Raw genomic sequence first — 10,431 nt, 5'->3', positions numbered from 1 at the left:
ATGCACATTTAATTTATAATAGTTTATGGAAAATGTGAACTCTAATCTGGACATGTAAACTTTTAGTTTATCTGTTTTTCTCTGTAATCAAGGTCAGAGATCTTTCACTGAGAGCAGATTATAGAACACAGTTCACAGAGCAGGTTAATGATTAAAAGTGGATGCGTGTGAGATTTTTATGGACTGTGTGGAAAATCATGTGAGACTCTAAAATGGATTAATAACAACAAAAATAAACTTAATGTAACTCTGAGACTTTGCATATAACTATCATTTCTAGAAGAAGTGAAGTGACATGTGACATGTGACACATTATATAAGTGTATAATGATATAAAGTATGTATAATTATTAAAGTATCAGTGTGGGGTTAAACTGTTCTCAAGGGTTTAAAGAATTTGAATTCTGTGTGTGTGTGTGTGTGTGTGTTTCTGTGTGTCTGTCTGTGTATGTGTCTCTGTGTGTGTGTGTGTCTGTGTGTGTGTCTGTGTGTTTGTGTCTCTGTGTGTGTGTGTGTGTGTCTGTGTGTTTGTGTGTCTGTGTGTCTCTGTGTGTGTGTGTGTGTGTGTCTGTGTGTCTCAGAGTCAAAGTCCAAAGGTCACTTTATTGGTGTGATAAATATGAACATTTGTATTGCTGAAGCTTGGATACAGACTTTGGGAACAAATTAAAAAATTAAAAAAATTTAAAAAAAAAGTACAAATCTCTCTCTCTCTCTCTCTCTCTCTCTCTCTCTCTCTCTCTCTCTCTCTGGTCACGTGTCCAGGTAAAAACAGCTGCGTCACAGTCCGTCCTTTTCGCTTTCTGTGATAAACTCTATGAAAATGAGGCCATGCAGAAACTACATCTGAGATATTTTCCATTTTAGATATTTTACAAATATAGATGTGTTTTTAACGAGGCTTAACTTTATTTTTTTTAGAGAAATACGTTTTTAAAGGTAACCTTTAATAACCCCTTTGTCTTCCACGAGAAGAAGAGTGATGCTTTGTGATTGGCCCTTTATTGGGGTCCGCCCACTTCCGCATTAAAGTCGCTATATGATTGGTTGGCCGCAGCGCCGTTTTTTTCCCAGCTGGAGGGATAATAAATACCGCGCGCGAGCCGCTTGCGCCTCAGACTCGGGATCTTCAGCAGGAGTTCTTGCTTCAACAGTGATTGAACGGAACTTCTTCTTCCTCCCACTCAGACTTTCCAGACTTCGACGTATTTTTATCATCTAGATTTCTATTTTTGTACGTTTTGATAAGAAAACGATAAAACCAGCCGAAATGGAGACTTCTCAGATCCGTCAGAACTACCACCGCGACTGCGAGGCCGCCATCAACAAGATGGTCAACCTGGAGCTTTACGCCTGCTACACCTACACCTCCATGGTGAGGAGCTCAGAGTGTGTGCACATGTGCTGGGGTTGGAGCTGGGAGCTGACTGAGTGGGTGTGCGCTGTTAGTGTGCTTTATATTTCAGTTTGTTTACATTATTATTTCTCCACAGGCCTACTACTTTACTCGGGATGACGTCGCGCTCGAGGGTTTCGCGCATTTCTTCAAAGAGAACAGTGACGAGGAGCGCGAGCACGCGGAGAAGTTCATGTCCTTCCAGAACAAGAGAGGCGGCCGCATTTTCCTGCAGGACATCAAGGTAAGATCTCACCTGCATCATTTACACAAAACATTCTTTAGTTCGCTTCATGAGATGCATTAGAGTGGTGCATGACGCGTCAGCAGTGGTATGATCCGGTTCTGTCCAATCAGAGCGAACACAGACGTCACTGTAATGAAGCTAAACATTCCACTCTGTACATAATCATGTGACTCCGCCTCTTGACTCACTGCTACCAGGATTACTCATTACACTGCATTTATTTATTGTTTGTTTCCCAGAAACCGGAGCGTGATGAGTGGGGCAGTGGCCTGGAGGCCATGCAGTGCGCTCTGCAGCTGGAGAAGACGGTGAACCAGGCTCTGCTGGACCTGCACAAACTCGCCACTGATAAAGGAGATCCTCATGTGAGTGTGTGTTTATCAGTGTTCTGCTCACACACCCGTCTGTGCGAGTAGAGTCTCGGATGTGCTGAGTCACAGCGGTCACGTGTTTGTGTCCTTGAACAGAAGCAGACGTGTTTAAGATCACGTAAACAAAATCGCGTCTATGTTTGGATCAGTGCCTCAAACGAGGAACCAAAACCTTTAGAGAGAGTTTTCTCTACTGAAGCTCCTCACTAAAACGTGTTCAGACTTTATTCTGACTTTATCAGCTTAGTGTGTTTTTGTTTTGTTTTGTAACTGATCTGATCTTTCTGTCCATCAGCTGTGTGACTTCCTGGAGTCTCACTACCTGAACGAGCAGGTGGAGACCATAAAGAAGCTGGGTGACCACATCACCAACCTCTCCAAGATGGACGCCGCCAACAACCGCATGGCCGAGTACCTGTTTGATAAACACACTCTGGGAGGAAAGAGTTAAATTAACTCTCTCGTCTAACGACCAGTTTCAGATTCTAAGAAGAAACCTGATTTCACGCAGAATTGAGTTTAAACTGTCGAAACAAACATCACATTTCTCTGTAACTTCAATTTTAATCATGACTGATTCTGATGAATAAACATTTTGAGCCACACTAGTGACTGAGTGTGCTTTATATGATGAGCTGAGACAGTGAGGTTGTGTACCATCATTACAGGTGGAAATGAGCCGTGTGTTTTTCTTGACTTTACAATTACGGTAATGATCTTAACATCATAATGAAATCTTATGAAGGCCTGAGTGTCTTGGAAACTTTTCATTAATTAGATGCTGCACACTTACAAAATCTCATTTATTCTCTTTAACAATAACATTTTATTAGGAATTTCTTAGTATTTGATATATATTCTGTCATATACTCAAAAGTGTGCATCCGACAGTTTAAATTTATAAACTGTATATATCTATATAAAGATATAGTGAGTTAAGAATAAAACAGATGAACAATAAAATAAAACAGTATGTCCTGATGTAAAGTTGTGCTATAACGGGACATCCTCAAGGGTTTTATTCGTTGTATACCACAGCAGTTTGCCCATAATTACAGTTTTTATTAAAGAATGATGTGTCGTACTTGTATCTGTTTATTTACATGTAATGTTGTGGAACATCAGTGAAACAAGTTCCTGTTCTGACTTGCGTTATAGCAGCTATAAACACTCGTTCCTTCATCAGCCTCTCTTTATTCTCTCTCTTGAGAAGACAAAAAAAAAATCACAGCTTGTTACGCATGTTACCGATAAACCGCAAAGAAGCGTAAACTCCTCTGTCCTGAAGATGTCGGAAAACTTTACAGCTTTACCACTGACTGTTACAAAGCACTGACACTGGAGACTCCTTCCATAAATGTTAAACACGTCCTTACAGAAAACTTCACCACATCAACAATTACACATTTTTGAACTGAGATTAACTGAGATTTCAGCCCAGTGAGCTTCATTTAACATTTTAAATCTTTGAGAGTGTGTTCAGATCTCTCAACTCTGTAGCAAAGCCACGACTTGTTCTGCTGTAAACGGTTCTCACAGCTTTTCTCGTATGTTGCTCATTTTGATGTTTAAGCTGTAGCTTGCTGTACTGATATTATAACTAGCAAACCAACGTGAGTAAACAAAGAGATGGCGTAAATAAAGGAACCTAACACTAGCTAAATTTCATAATAAATTGACTATATGACTTTAGCAAACACATGAAATATTTTGGTAAATTTGGCCAGTCACTGCTTTTTACAGAAGAAGCAGAGCATATAACAGCACTTAACTTACTGCACGTGTCAGAGCTAGATAAAAATTGCAATTTTTTTCCCCCAAAAAATAGTTGGTGTTGAGTGTAAATATTTGCTAATTATAATATCAGCTCACAAGCAAAAGCTCACTCAGTCATGACTCTGTTTTCCTGACAACAGTAAAATCAATATACCTGTGAAAATTATACAACTACACTGTATCATTTTACATATTAATTAATAACGCTGTTCTTACCATTTTCAGTGAGCCAAGATTGTTTATAAGTAAATAAATCCTTGCAAACGCACATAAGATTGTATAGGCGAGGCAAAAGGTGGGCTCACTGCTGTCCAGTTGTATCTACTGCACATGCACTTGTCCAGTTGTATCTTTGCACAATGGCGACTACAATTTGAGCCCCAAAAAGGCTTAAAAAATGCACAATGGGACTGAAGGGCGCCATGTTGTCCACTCATATATACAGTCATTGGTTAGTACTTTGTGGATATCTGATGTCCTTTATAGTGCAGAGTCACAACTTTTCATCAAGTTTTCCACCGTCATGATGTTCATCACGTCATCAGATCATTAGATAATCTCTCTGTAACATGAACATTCATTTATTATTCAGAAGGGAAAATGTCTCAGGTCCACGGCTACAGCTTTACTGCACCAAAGTATCAAAACAACATGACTGTAAATTTCACAAACACAAATGACCAAAAACTGCAAATTAAACTATTACATAAACACAGTGGCAGATCAGGCGTCAAATTAAATGTATATATACTGTACATATACTCTGTGTGTGTGTGTGTGTGTGTGTGTGTGTGTGTTATTACTGCATTTTTACAGACAAACTGGTCTACAACATGTCACACTGCTGCAGGTCTTCAAAACACAAACACTTTACAGATTTAATGGTTTACATTTAATGTTTGCCAATAAAAAGCTTTTGAAAAAAAATCATTATATATGTCATTTACATTGAAGTTGAAGTATTCTTCCTGAAGTAGAATTAGATATAATTTAAATATCTCTGCTCATTAAAACTTTATTTTAAAAGTCTTTATTTGCAAAGTTCATTTATGTGAATGACTCGTATTAAAGTTCATGCAGGTTATAATGCTGAATCAGCGTTTTCCATGAAGGATCATTTAACACCGTCAGTATCCCAGGAGTCACATGATGTTACACAGTCACTAAATTTCATGGTTACTATTTATAATTAATTAATTGTTCACATCAATAATCATTTTATTTTCAGATTTTGAACAGAAAACTGCAATTAGCAACAAATATAAGCAAACAATAAAATCTATATATTAAAGCTACAGTGGAAATAAAAAGTTTACACACTCCTGTTAAAATATCAGGTTTTTGTGAAGTAAAAAATGAGACTAAGATAAATCACGTCAAAACTTTTCCCACCCTCAATGTGAAATTATGACATAAAAATTAAGTCAAAAACAATCAGAAACATTTTAGGGAAAAATAGGAAAAATAAAAAAGTTACAGTAATTTGGTTGCATAAGTATACACACCCTTTAATAATTGGGGGCGTGATTGCGTTCAGAATGAACCAATCGCATTCAATCTCATGTTCAAAAGTAATAATCATACAGCTGTCAATGAAATTATTCTGATGAACCCCAAATAAAGACCAGCTGTTTCTGTAGGAGTTTCTTCACATCTTCTTGGTTTCATCTGACTGCTGAAGTTATGGTCCACAGAGAGCTTACAAAGCCTGTACAGGATCTTACTGCCAAAAGATATCGCTCAGGAGAGGGGTATAAAAGAATTTCCAAAACATTAGATGTAGCATGGAACACCGTGAAGGCCATCATCAACAAGTGGAGAAAATAGAACACCACAGTGACATCACCAAGAACAGGACGTCCCTCCAAAATTTATAGTAATTTATAAGGACAAGTCAAAATCTTACCAGGGAGGCTGCCAAGAGACCTACAGCAACATTAAAGGAACTGCAGGAACATCTGACACGTACTGATTACTCTCTGCATGTGACAACTATCTCTCATATTCTTCACATGTCTGTGCTGTGGGGTAGGCGGCTAGACGGAAGCCCTTTCTCACAAAAAACATCCAAGCTCAACTAAATCACCCCAAACCATGTGGCAAAATGTGTTATGGTCTGATGAGACCAATTCCAAAAGGTTTAATAATTCCATAATTCCAAAAGGTATGTTTGGTGCAAAAAAAGCACATCACCAAAAGAACACCATCCCCACGGTGAAGCATGGTGGTGGCAGCATCATGCTTTAAGAGCTGCTTTTCTTTAGCCAGAACTGGGACTTTTATCAAGTTGGAGGGAATCATGAATAGCTACAAATACCAGTCGATTTTAGTGCAAAACCTTCAGGTGTCTGCTAGTGAGCTGAAGATGAAAAGGAATTTCACCTTTCAGTACGACAACGACCCAAAGCACACATCCACATCAACAAAGGAACAACTTCAGCAAAAGAAGATCAGTGTTTCTGAATGACTGAGCCAGAACCCAGACCTGAATCCAACTAAAACTCTGTGCGGTGACCTGAAGCGGCTGTACACAGGAAATTCTCTTACAGTCTGATGGATCTAGAATGTTTTTGTAAGAAAGAGTGAGAAAATAATGTCAAGTGAAGATGTGCTGATAGACTCTGAGCCAAAAAGACTGAGTGGTGGAATAAAATCAAAAGCTGCTTCAACTGTGTATTAGTTTAGGGGTGTGTATACTTATGCAACTAGGTTACTGTAGGTTTTGTAATTTTCTTTTTTCCCAAAAATGTTTCTGATTGTTTTTCACTTTATTTGTGTAATTTGCAATTTCACATTAAAGGTGGAAAAAGTTTCGACATGATTCATCTTAGCGTCCTTTTACTTCACAAAAACCTGCCATTTTAACAGGGGTGTGTAAACTTTTATATCCACTGCGTATATTTTTAGATGATTTTCCTTTTCTGAGTAGTAGGTTTTACTTCTTTACGTGTATTTAATCTTTCTCAGGTGTTATATATGATATTGAGTTTGATGTTCTGTAGATCTTATTTAATTTAATTTTTTTAGATGAGATTTTAACTGTATGTATTTTTTTTTATCTTACTGGATTATTTAATCATCATTTTCCTGTATAGTATTTTTTAAAATTAGTATTTTTTTTAATTTTCCTGTATAGTATTATGAAACCAGTTTTGATTGTATTTATTTATTTTACTGATTATGATGCAGGCGTTCTGTGAACATATCTTCAACATAATTAATCAGAAATAAATAATAAACAGTCCAGTTACTTTACCTTTAACAAAAATATTCTGAGTCATGGTTAACGTGCTGGTTTATTCTCTGTGTAATGGAACAGTTCAGGTATAAAACTGCTGCGTCACGATTCACTCAGGAACAAAAAACGTGTGTGAGCAATTGTTGGTCAGGATTGGCCAGTCTGGCTTTATCCCGCCTACTGCGTGATTAAACTTCTCCTATCTGATTGGCTGTTTGCGTTTGCGTCACGCTACCACAGTGAGAATAAATAAGAAGGTGTGCGGTTCGATAAACAGATCTGGAAAAACTGGAAAGAGGTTCTTGCTTCAACAGTGATTGAACGGAACTTCTTCTTCCTCTCCTTCTGTTTATTAATCTGCATTTAATATAAAGTTTATTTTTGCACTTTCGTTTTGATAAGAAAACGATAAAACCAGCCGAAATGGAGACTTCTCAGATCCGTCAGAACTACCACCGCGACTGCGAGGCCGCCATCAACAAGATGGTCAACCTGGAGCTTTACGCCTGCTACACCTACACCTCCATGGTGAGGAGCTCAGAGTGTGTGCACATGTGCTGGGGTTGGAGCTGGGAGCTGACTGAGTGGGTGTGCGCTGTTAGTGTGCTTTATATTTCAGTTTGTTTACATTATTATTTCTCCACAGGCCTACTACTTTACTCGGGATGACGTCGCGCTCGAGGGTTTCGCGCATTTCTTCAAAGAGAACAGTGACGAGGAGCGCGAGCACGCGGAGAAGTTCATGTCCTTCCAGAACAAGAGAGGCGGCCGCATTTTCCTGCAGGACATCAAGGTAAGATCTCACCTGCATCATTTATACACACACACACACACACAGAGCGCAGTACCTAGAGCAGGAAAAGAATTCCAGATCAGGTTTTATTAGATAAAATTTCATTGGAACTGAGATGGATATTTTATGGTGATGCTATTAATATGGCAAGATTGATTGATAGAACATACTTTAAATTATTATAACGACACATGCAGCATCACTGCACTTAATTCTGTCAGGCATCCACCCCAAATGCATAAATGCATCAGGCTTGTCAATTAAATTGTGCAGTTCATCCCCCTGCAATTAAATTCTGGCTACAGCAGGTGGAGGTGTGAGTGATGGAGCTCTGCTGTGGCTGGAAGAAAAAGGAGCAACCACTCGAGTAAACAATAATGAGGCACAATGCAGGGAGTGGATGACTTTTAAAAGCATCAGTATCAGCTTTGGTATTTACTTGTTGTCAGATCGAAAGGAAAATTAGTGGTATTGCCCATCCCTAATTTATACAAGAACATTCTTCAGGCCGCTTTATGAAATGTTAGAATCATGTGTTACGGAATCGGCCACGCCTTTGATGAATGCCATTTAGAGCGAAGACAAACGTAATGAGAATTGTTTACTGTAGAGAAGCTAAACATTCCACCTTGTATTTATATAATTATACATAAGTGTGTGTCTTCAGCTCACGTACACCAGAATTACTCACTACCCCGTCGGTGTCACTTTCTTTGTGCACTAAAGTTTACACACATTTTATGCACATATGGCTATAATTACTGGCCTACACATTTCTCTAAGGTTATATATTGTGGTAAAACACCTGCACTTAAACCATAACCACACCATTCTAACATTTCTCTACGTGATTCAGTGTTTAATAACCACGATGCATGTGGAGCAGAGCATTTAATAAAGTAGTGCCACTAACCACCACAGAGTGGCGCTGAATCCCCAAAGTACCTAAATGTATTTTTAATGAATGTAAGTGTTTGATTGCAAATGCAGATGAGAATCAGATCTCACACACATGTGCGTGCAACAGAGGAATGCAAAGGGTGTTACTTTCTGAACTGATACCTCACTGTAGCTTTATATAAATGTTTCTAAAAAGTCTTTTTTAAATAACCCAAAAGAGGCAGTTGCTAGCTTTAATAATGTTTTTGAGAATAAGTAGGTGATTAATAATTCCATGTTGCTATTTAATAAAATGTGAGGCTGTTTGGATTTCTGCTGTTTCTACAAAACTGTGTTGGTCCTCAAAAGAACATGGCTTAAAAAATGAATTACTGCTTCTTGCTGTACAGATTAGTGTTTAAACTTACCTGAGATCAGATCATGAATCAGACCTGATGAGGCACTGTGTGTGTAATGTGTGCTGTAATCAGATGTGTGTTTGTGTGCTCTTTCAGAAACCGGAGCGTGATGAGTGGGGCAGTGGCCTGGAGGCCATGCAGTGCGCTCTGCAGCTGGAGAAGACGGTGAACCAGGCTCTGCTGGACCTGCACAAACTCGCCACTGATAAAGGAGATCCTCATGTGAGTGTGTGTTTATCAGTGTTCTGCTCACACACCTGTCTGTGAGTTAAAGTTTATGTTGAAAGAGAATGTTTATTAAACTGATCATGATTCCTGTTAGCTGTTTAGACCGTAATTATTTCTTACACACATTTTCTTCTTCACTATCCATCAGCTGTGTGACTTCCTGGAGTCTCACTACCTGAACGAGCAGGTGGAGACCATAAAGAAGCTGGGTGACCACATCACCAACCTCTCCAAGATGGACGCCGCCAACAACCGCATGGCCGAGTACCTGTTTGATAAACACACCCTGGGAGGAAAGAGTTAAACTGCCTCCACACTAATCGGCAGAACCTCCATCAGTAAAGCTATTGAGTTAATGTGCAGTAATGTGTGTGTATGGAGTAGAAACTGAAGTTGGTTCATGTCTGTCCTGTCTGTAATCTCTCATAATCCTCATGTGGAAGATTAAACACTAAACATTAAATGAATAAACATTTAGAGCTGGACATGGTGAGTTGTGTTTTAATTTAATTCTTTTTTTTTTTAAATCTCCAGAGTGCATTATTGTAGAAATCATGCATTAGTAATCATACTAATGAAACCTACACCTCTGATTCCCCCCCATTTCAGTGACTGAGGTTAAATTGTCTGACAGTATTGTATAGGTTTAAGCTATTTGATTCCTTTATTTGGAAATGTGTTTTAAATAAGTAAGTATAATTACTGGCCTACACACCTCTAAGATTATATTTGTGAGGAAAAACACTTGCACTTAAACCATAACCACAAAATTTTATCAGTTCTCTACACGCTTCAGTGTTTAATAACCACATTACACACGGAGCAGAGCGTTTAATAAGTAAGTGCCATTAACCCACATGTGGTGATGCTGATTCCCAAAAGTGTCTAAATGGTGTATATTGATTATACAGTACATCTTTGTATGCAGTAAATACAAATAAGAATCAGGTGAGACAGACAGACACACACACACACACACACACACACACTAGAGTAAAGCAGTGTTTGACTTTATGAATTATTAATACACTGTAGCCTCATATAATATAGCTTCATATTATGTAATTTTGATTAAATAATTTTT

General features: G+C 38.4%; 2 protein-coding genes across 2 annotated transcripts; both read left to right on the top strand.

The window, feature by feature from the left end:
- The first annotated feature begins 1,107 nt into the window (after positions 1–1,107).
- On the top strand, positions 1,108–2,619 carry LOC113525292 (ferritin, middle subunit). The gene is made up of 4 exons (XM_026911769.2): positions 1,108–1,375; positions 1,494–1,640; positions 1,883–2,008; positions 2,310–2,619. The coding sequence occupies exons 1-4, from the start codon at positions 1,271–1,273 to the stop codon at positions 2,463–2,465; spliced, it is 534 nt and encodes a 177-aa protein (XP_026767570.1). The 5' UTR covers positions 1,108–1,270; the 3' UTR covers positions 2,466–2,619.
- Positions 2,620–7,281: 4,662 nt separating this feature from the next.
- LOC113525293 (ferritin, middle subunit) lies at positions 7,282–9,832 on the top strand. The gene is made up of 4 exons (XM_026911771.3): positions 7,282–7,556; positions 7,675–7,821; positions 9,216–9,341; positions 9,496–9,832. Exons 1-4 carry the CDS (start codon positions 7,452–7,454, stop codon positions 9,649–9,651), a joined length of 534 nt encoding a protein of 177 aa, XP_026767572.1. The 5' UTR covers positions 7,282–7,451; the 3' UTR covers positions 9,652–9,832.
- The last annotated feature ends 599 nt before the right edge of the window (positions 9,833–10,431 follow it).

Source organism: Pangasianodon hypophthalmus, chromosome 13, assembly GCF_027358585.1.
Source record: "Pangasianodon hypophthalmus isolate fPanHyp1 chromosome 13, fPanHyp1.pri, whole genome shotgun sequence".
NCBI classification, from domain to species: Eukaryota; Metazoa; Chordata; class Actinopteri; order Siluriformes; family Pangasiidae; genus Pangasianodon; species Pangasianodon hypophthalmus.
Note: the sequence above shows the minus strand (reverse complement) of the source record. Positions and strands in the feature narration are given on the sequence as shown.

Bases quoted from the DNA above. Each gene is read 5' to 3' on its own strand.
- LOC113525293 (XM_026911771.3), top strand. From the start codon at position 7,452: ATGGAGACTTCTCAGATCCGTCAGAACTACCACCGCGACTGCGAGGCC. The intron at 7,557-7,674 runs GTGAGGAGCTCA...ATTTCTCCACAG, and splicing joins GCTACACCTACACCTCCATG to GCCTACTACTTTACTCGGGA. The intron at 9,342-9,495 runs GTGAGTGTGTGT...ACTATCCATCAG, and splicing joins CTGATAAAGGAGATCCTCAT to CTGTGTGACTTCCTGGAGTC.
- LOC113525292 (XM_026911769.2), top strand. From the start codon at position 1,271: ATGGAGACTTCTCAGATCCGTCAGAACTACCACCGCGACTGCGAGGCC. The intron at 1,376-1,493 runs GTGAGGAGCTCA...ATTTCTCCACAG, and splicing joins GCTACACCTACACCTCCATG to GCCTACTACTTTACTCGGGA. The intron at 1,641-1,882 runs GTAAGATCTCAC...TTTGTTTCCCAG, and splicing joins TTTTCCTGCAGGACATCAAG to AAACCGGAGCGTGATGAGTG.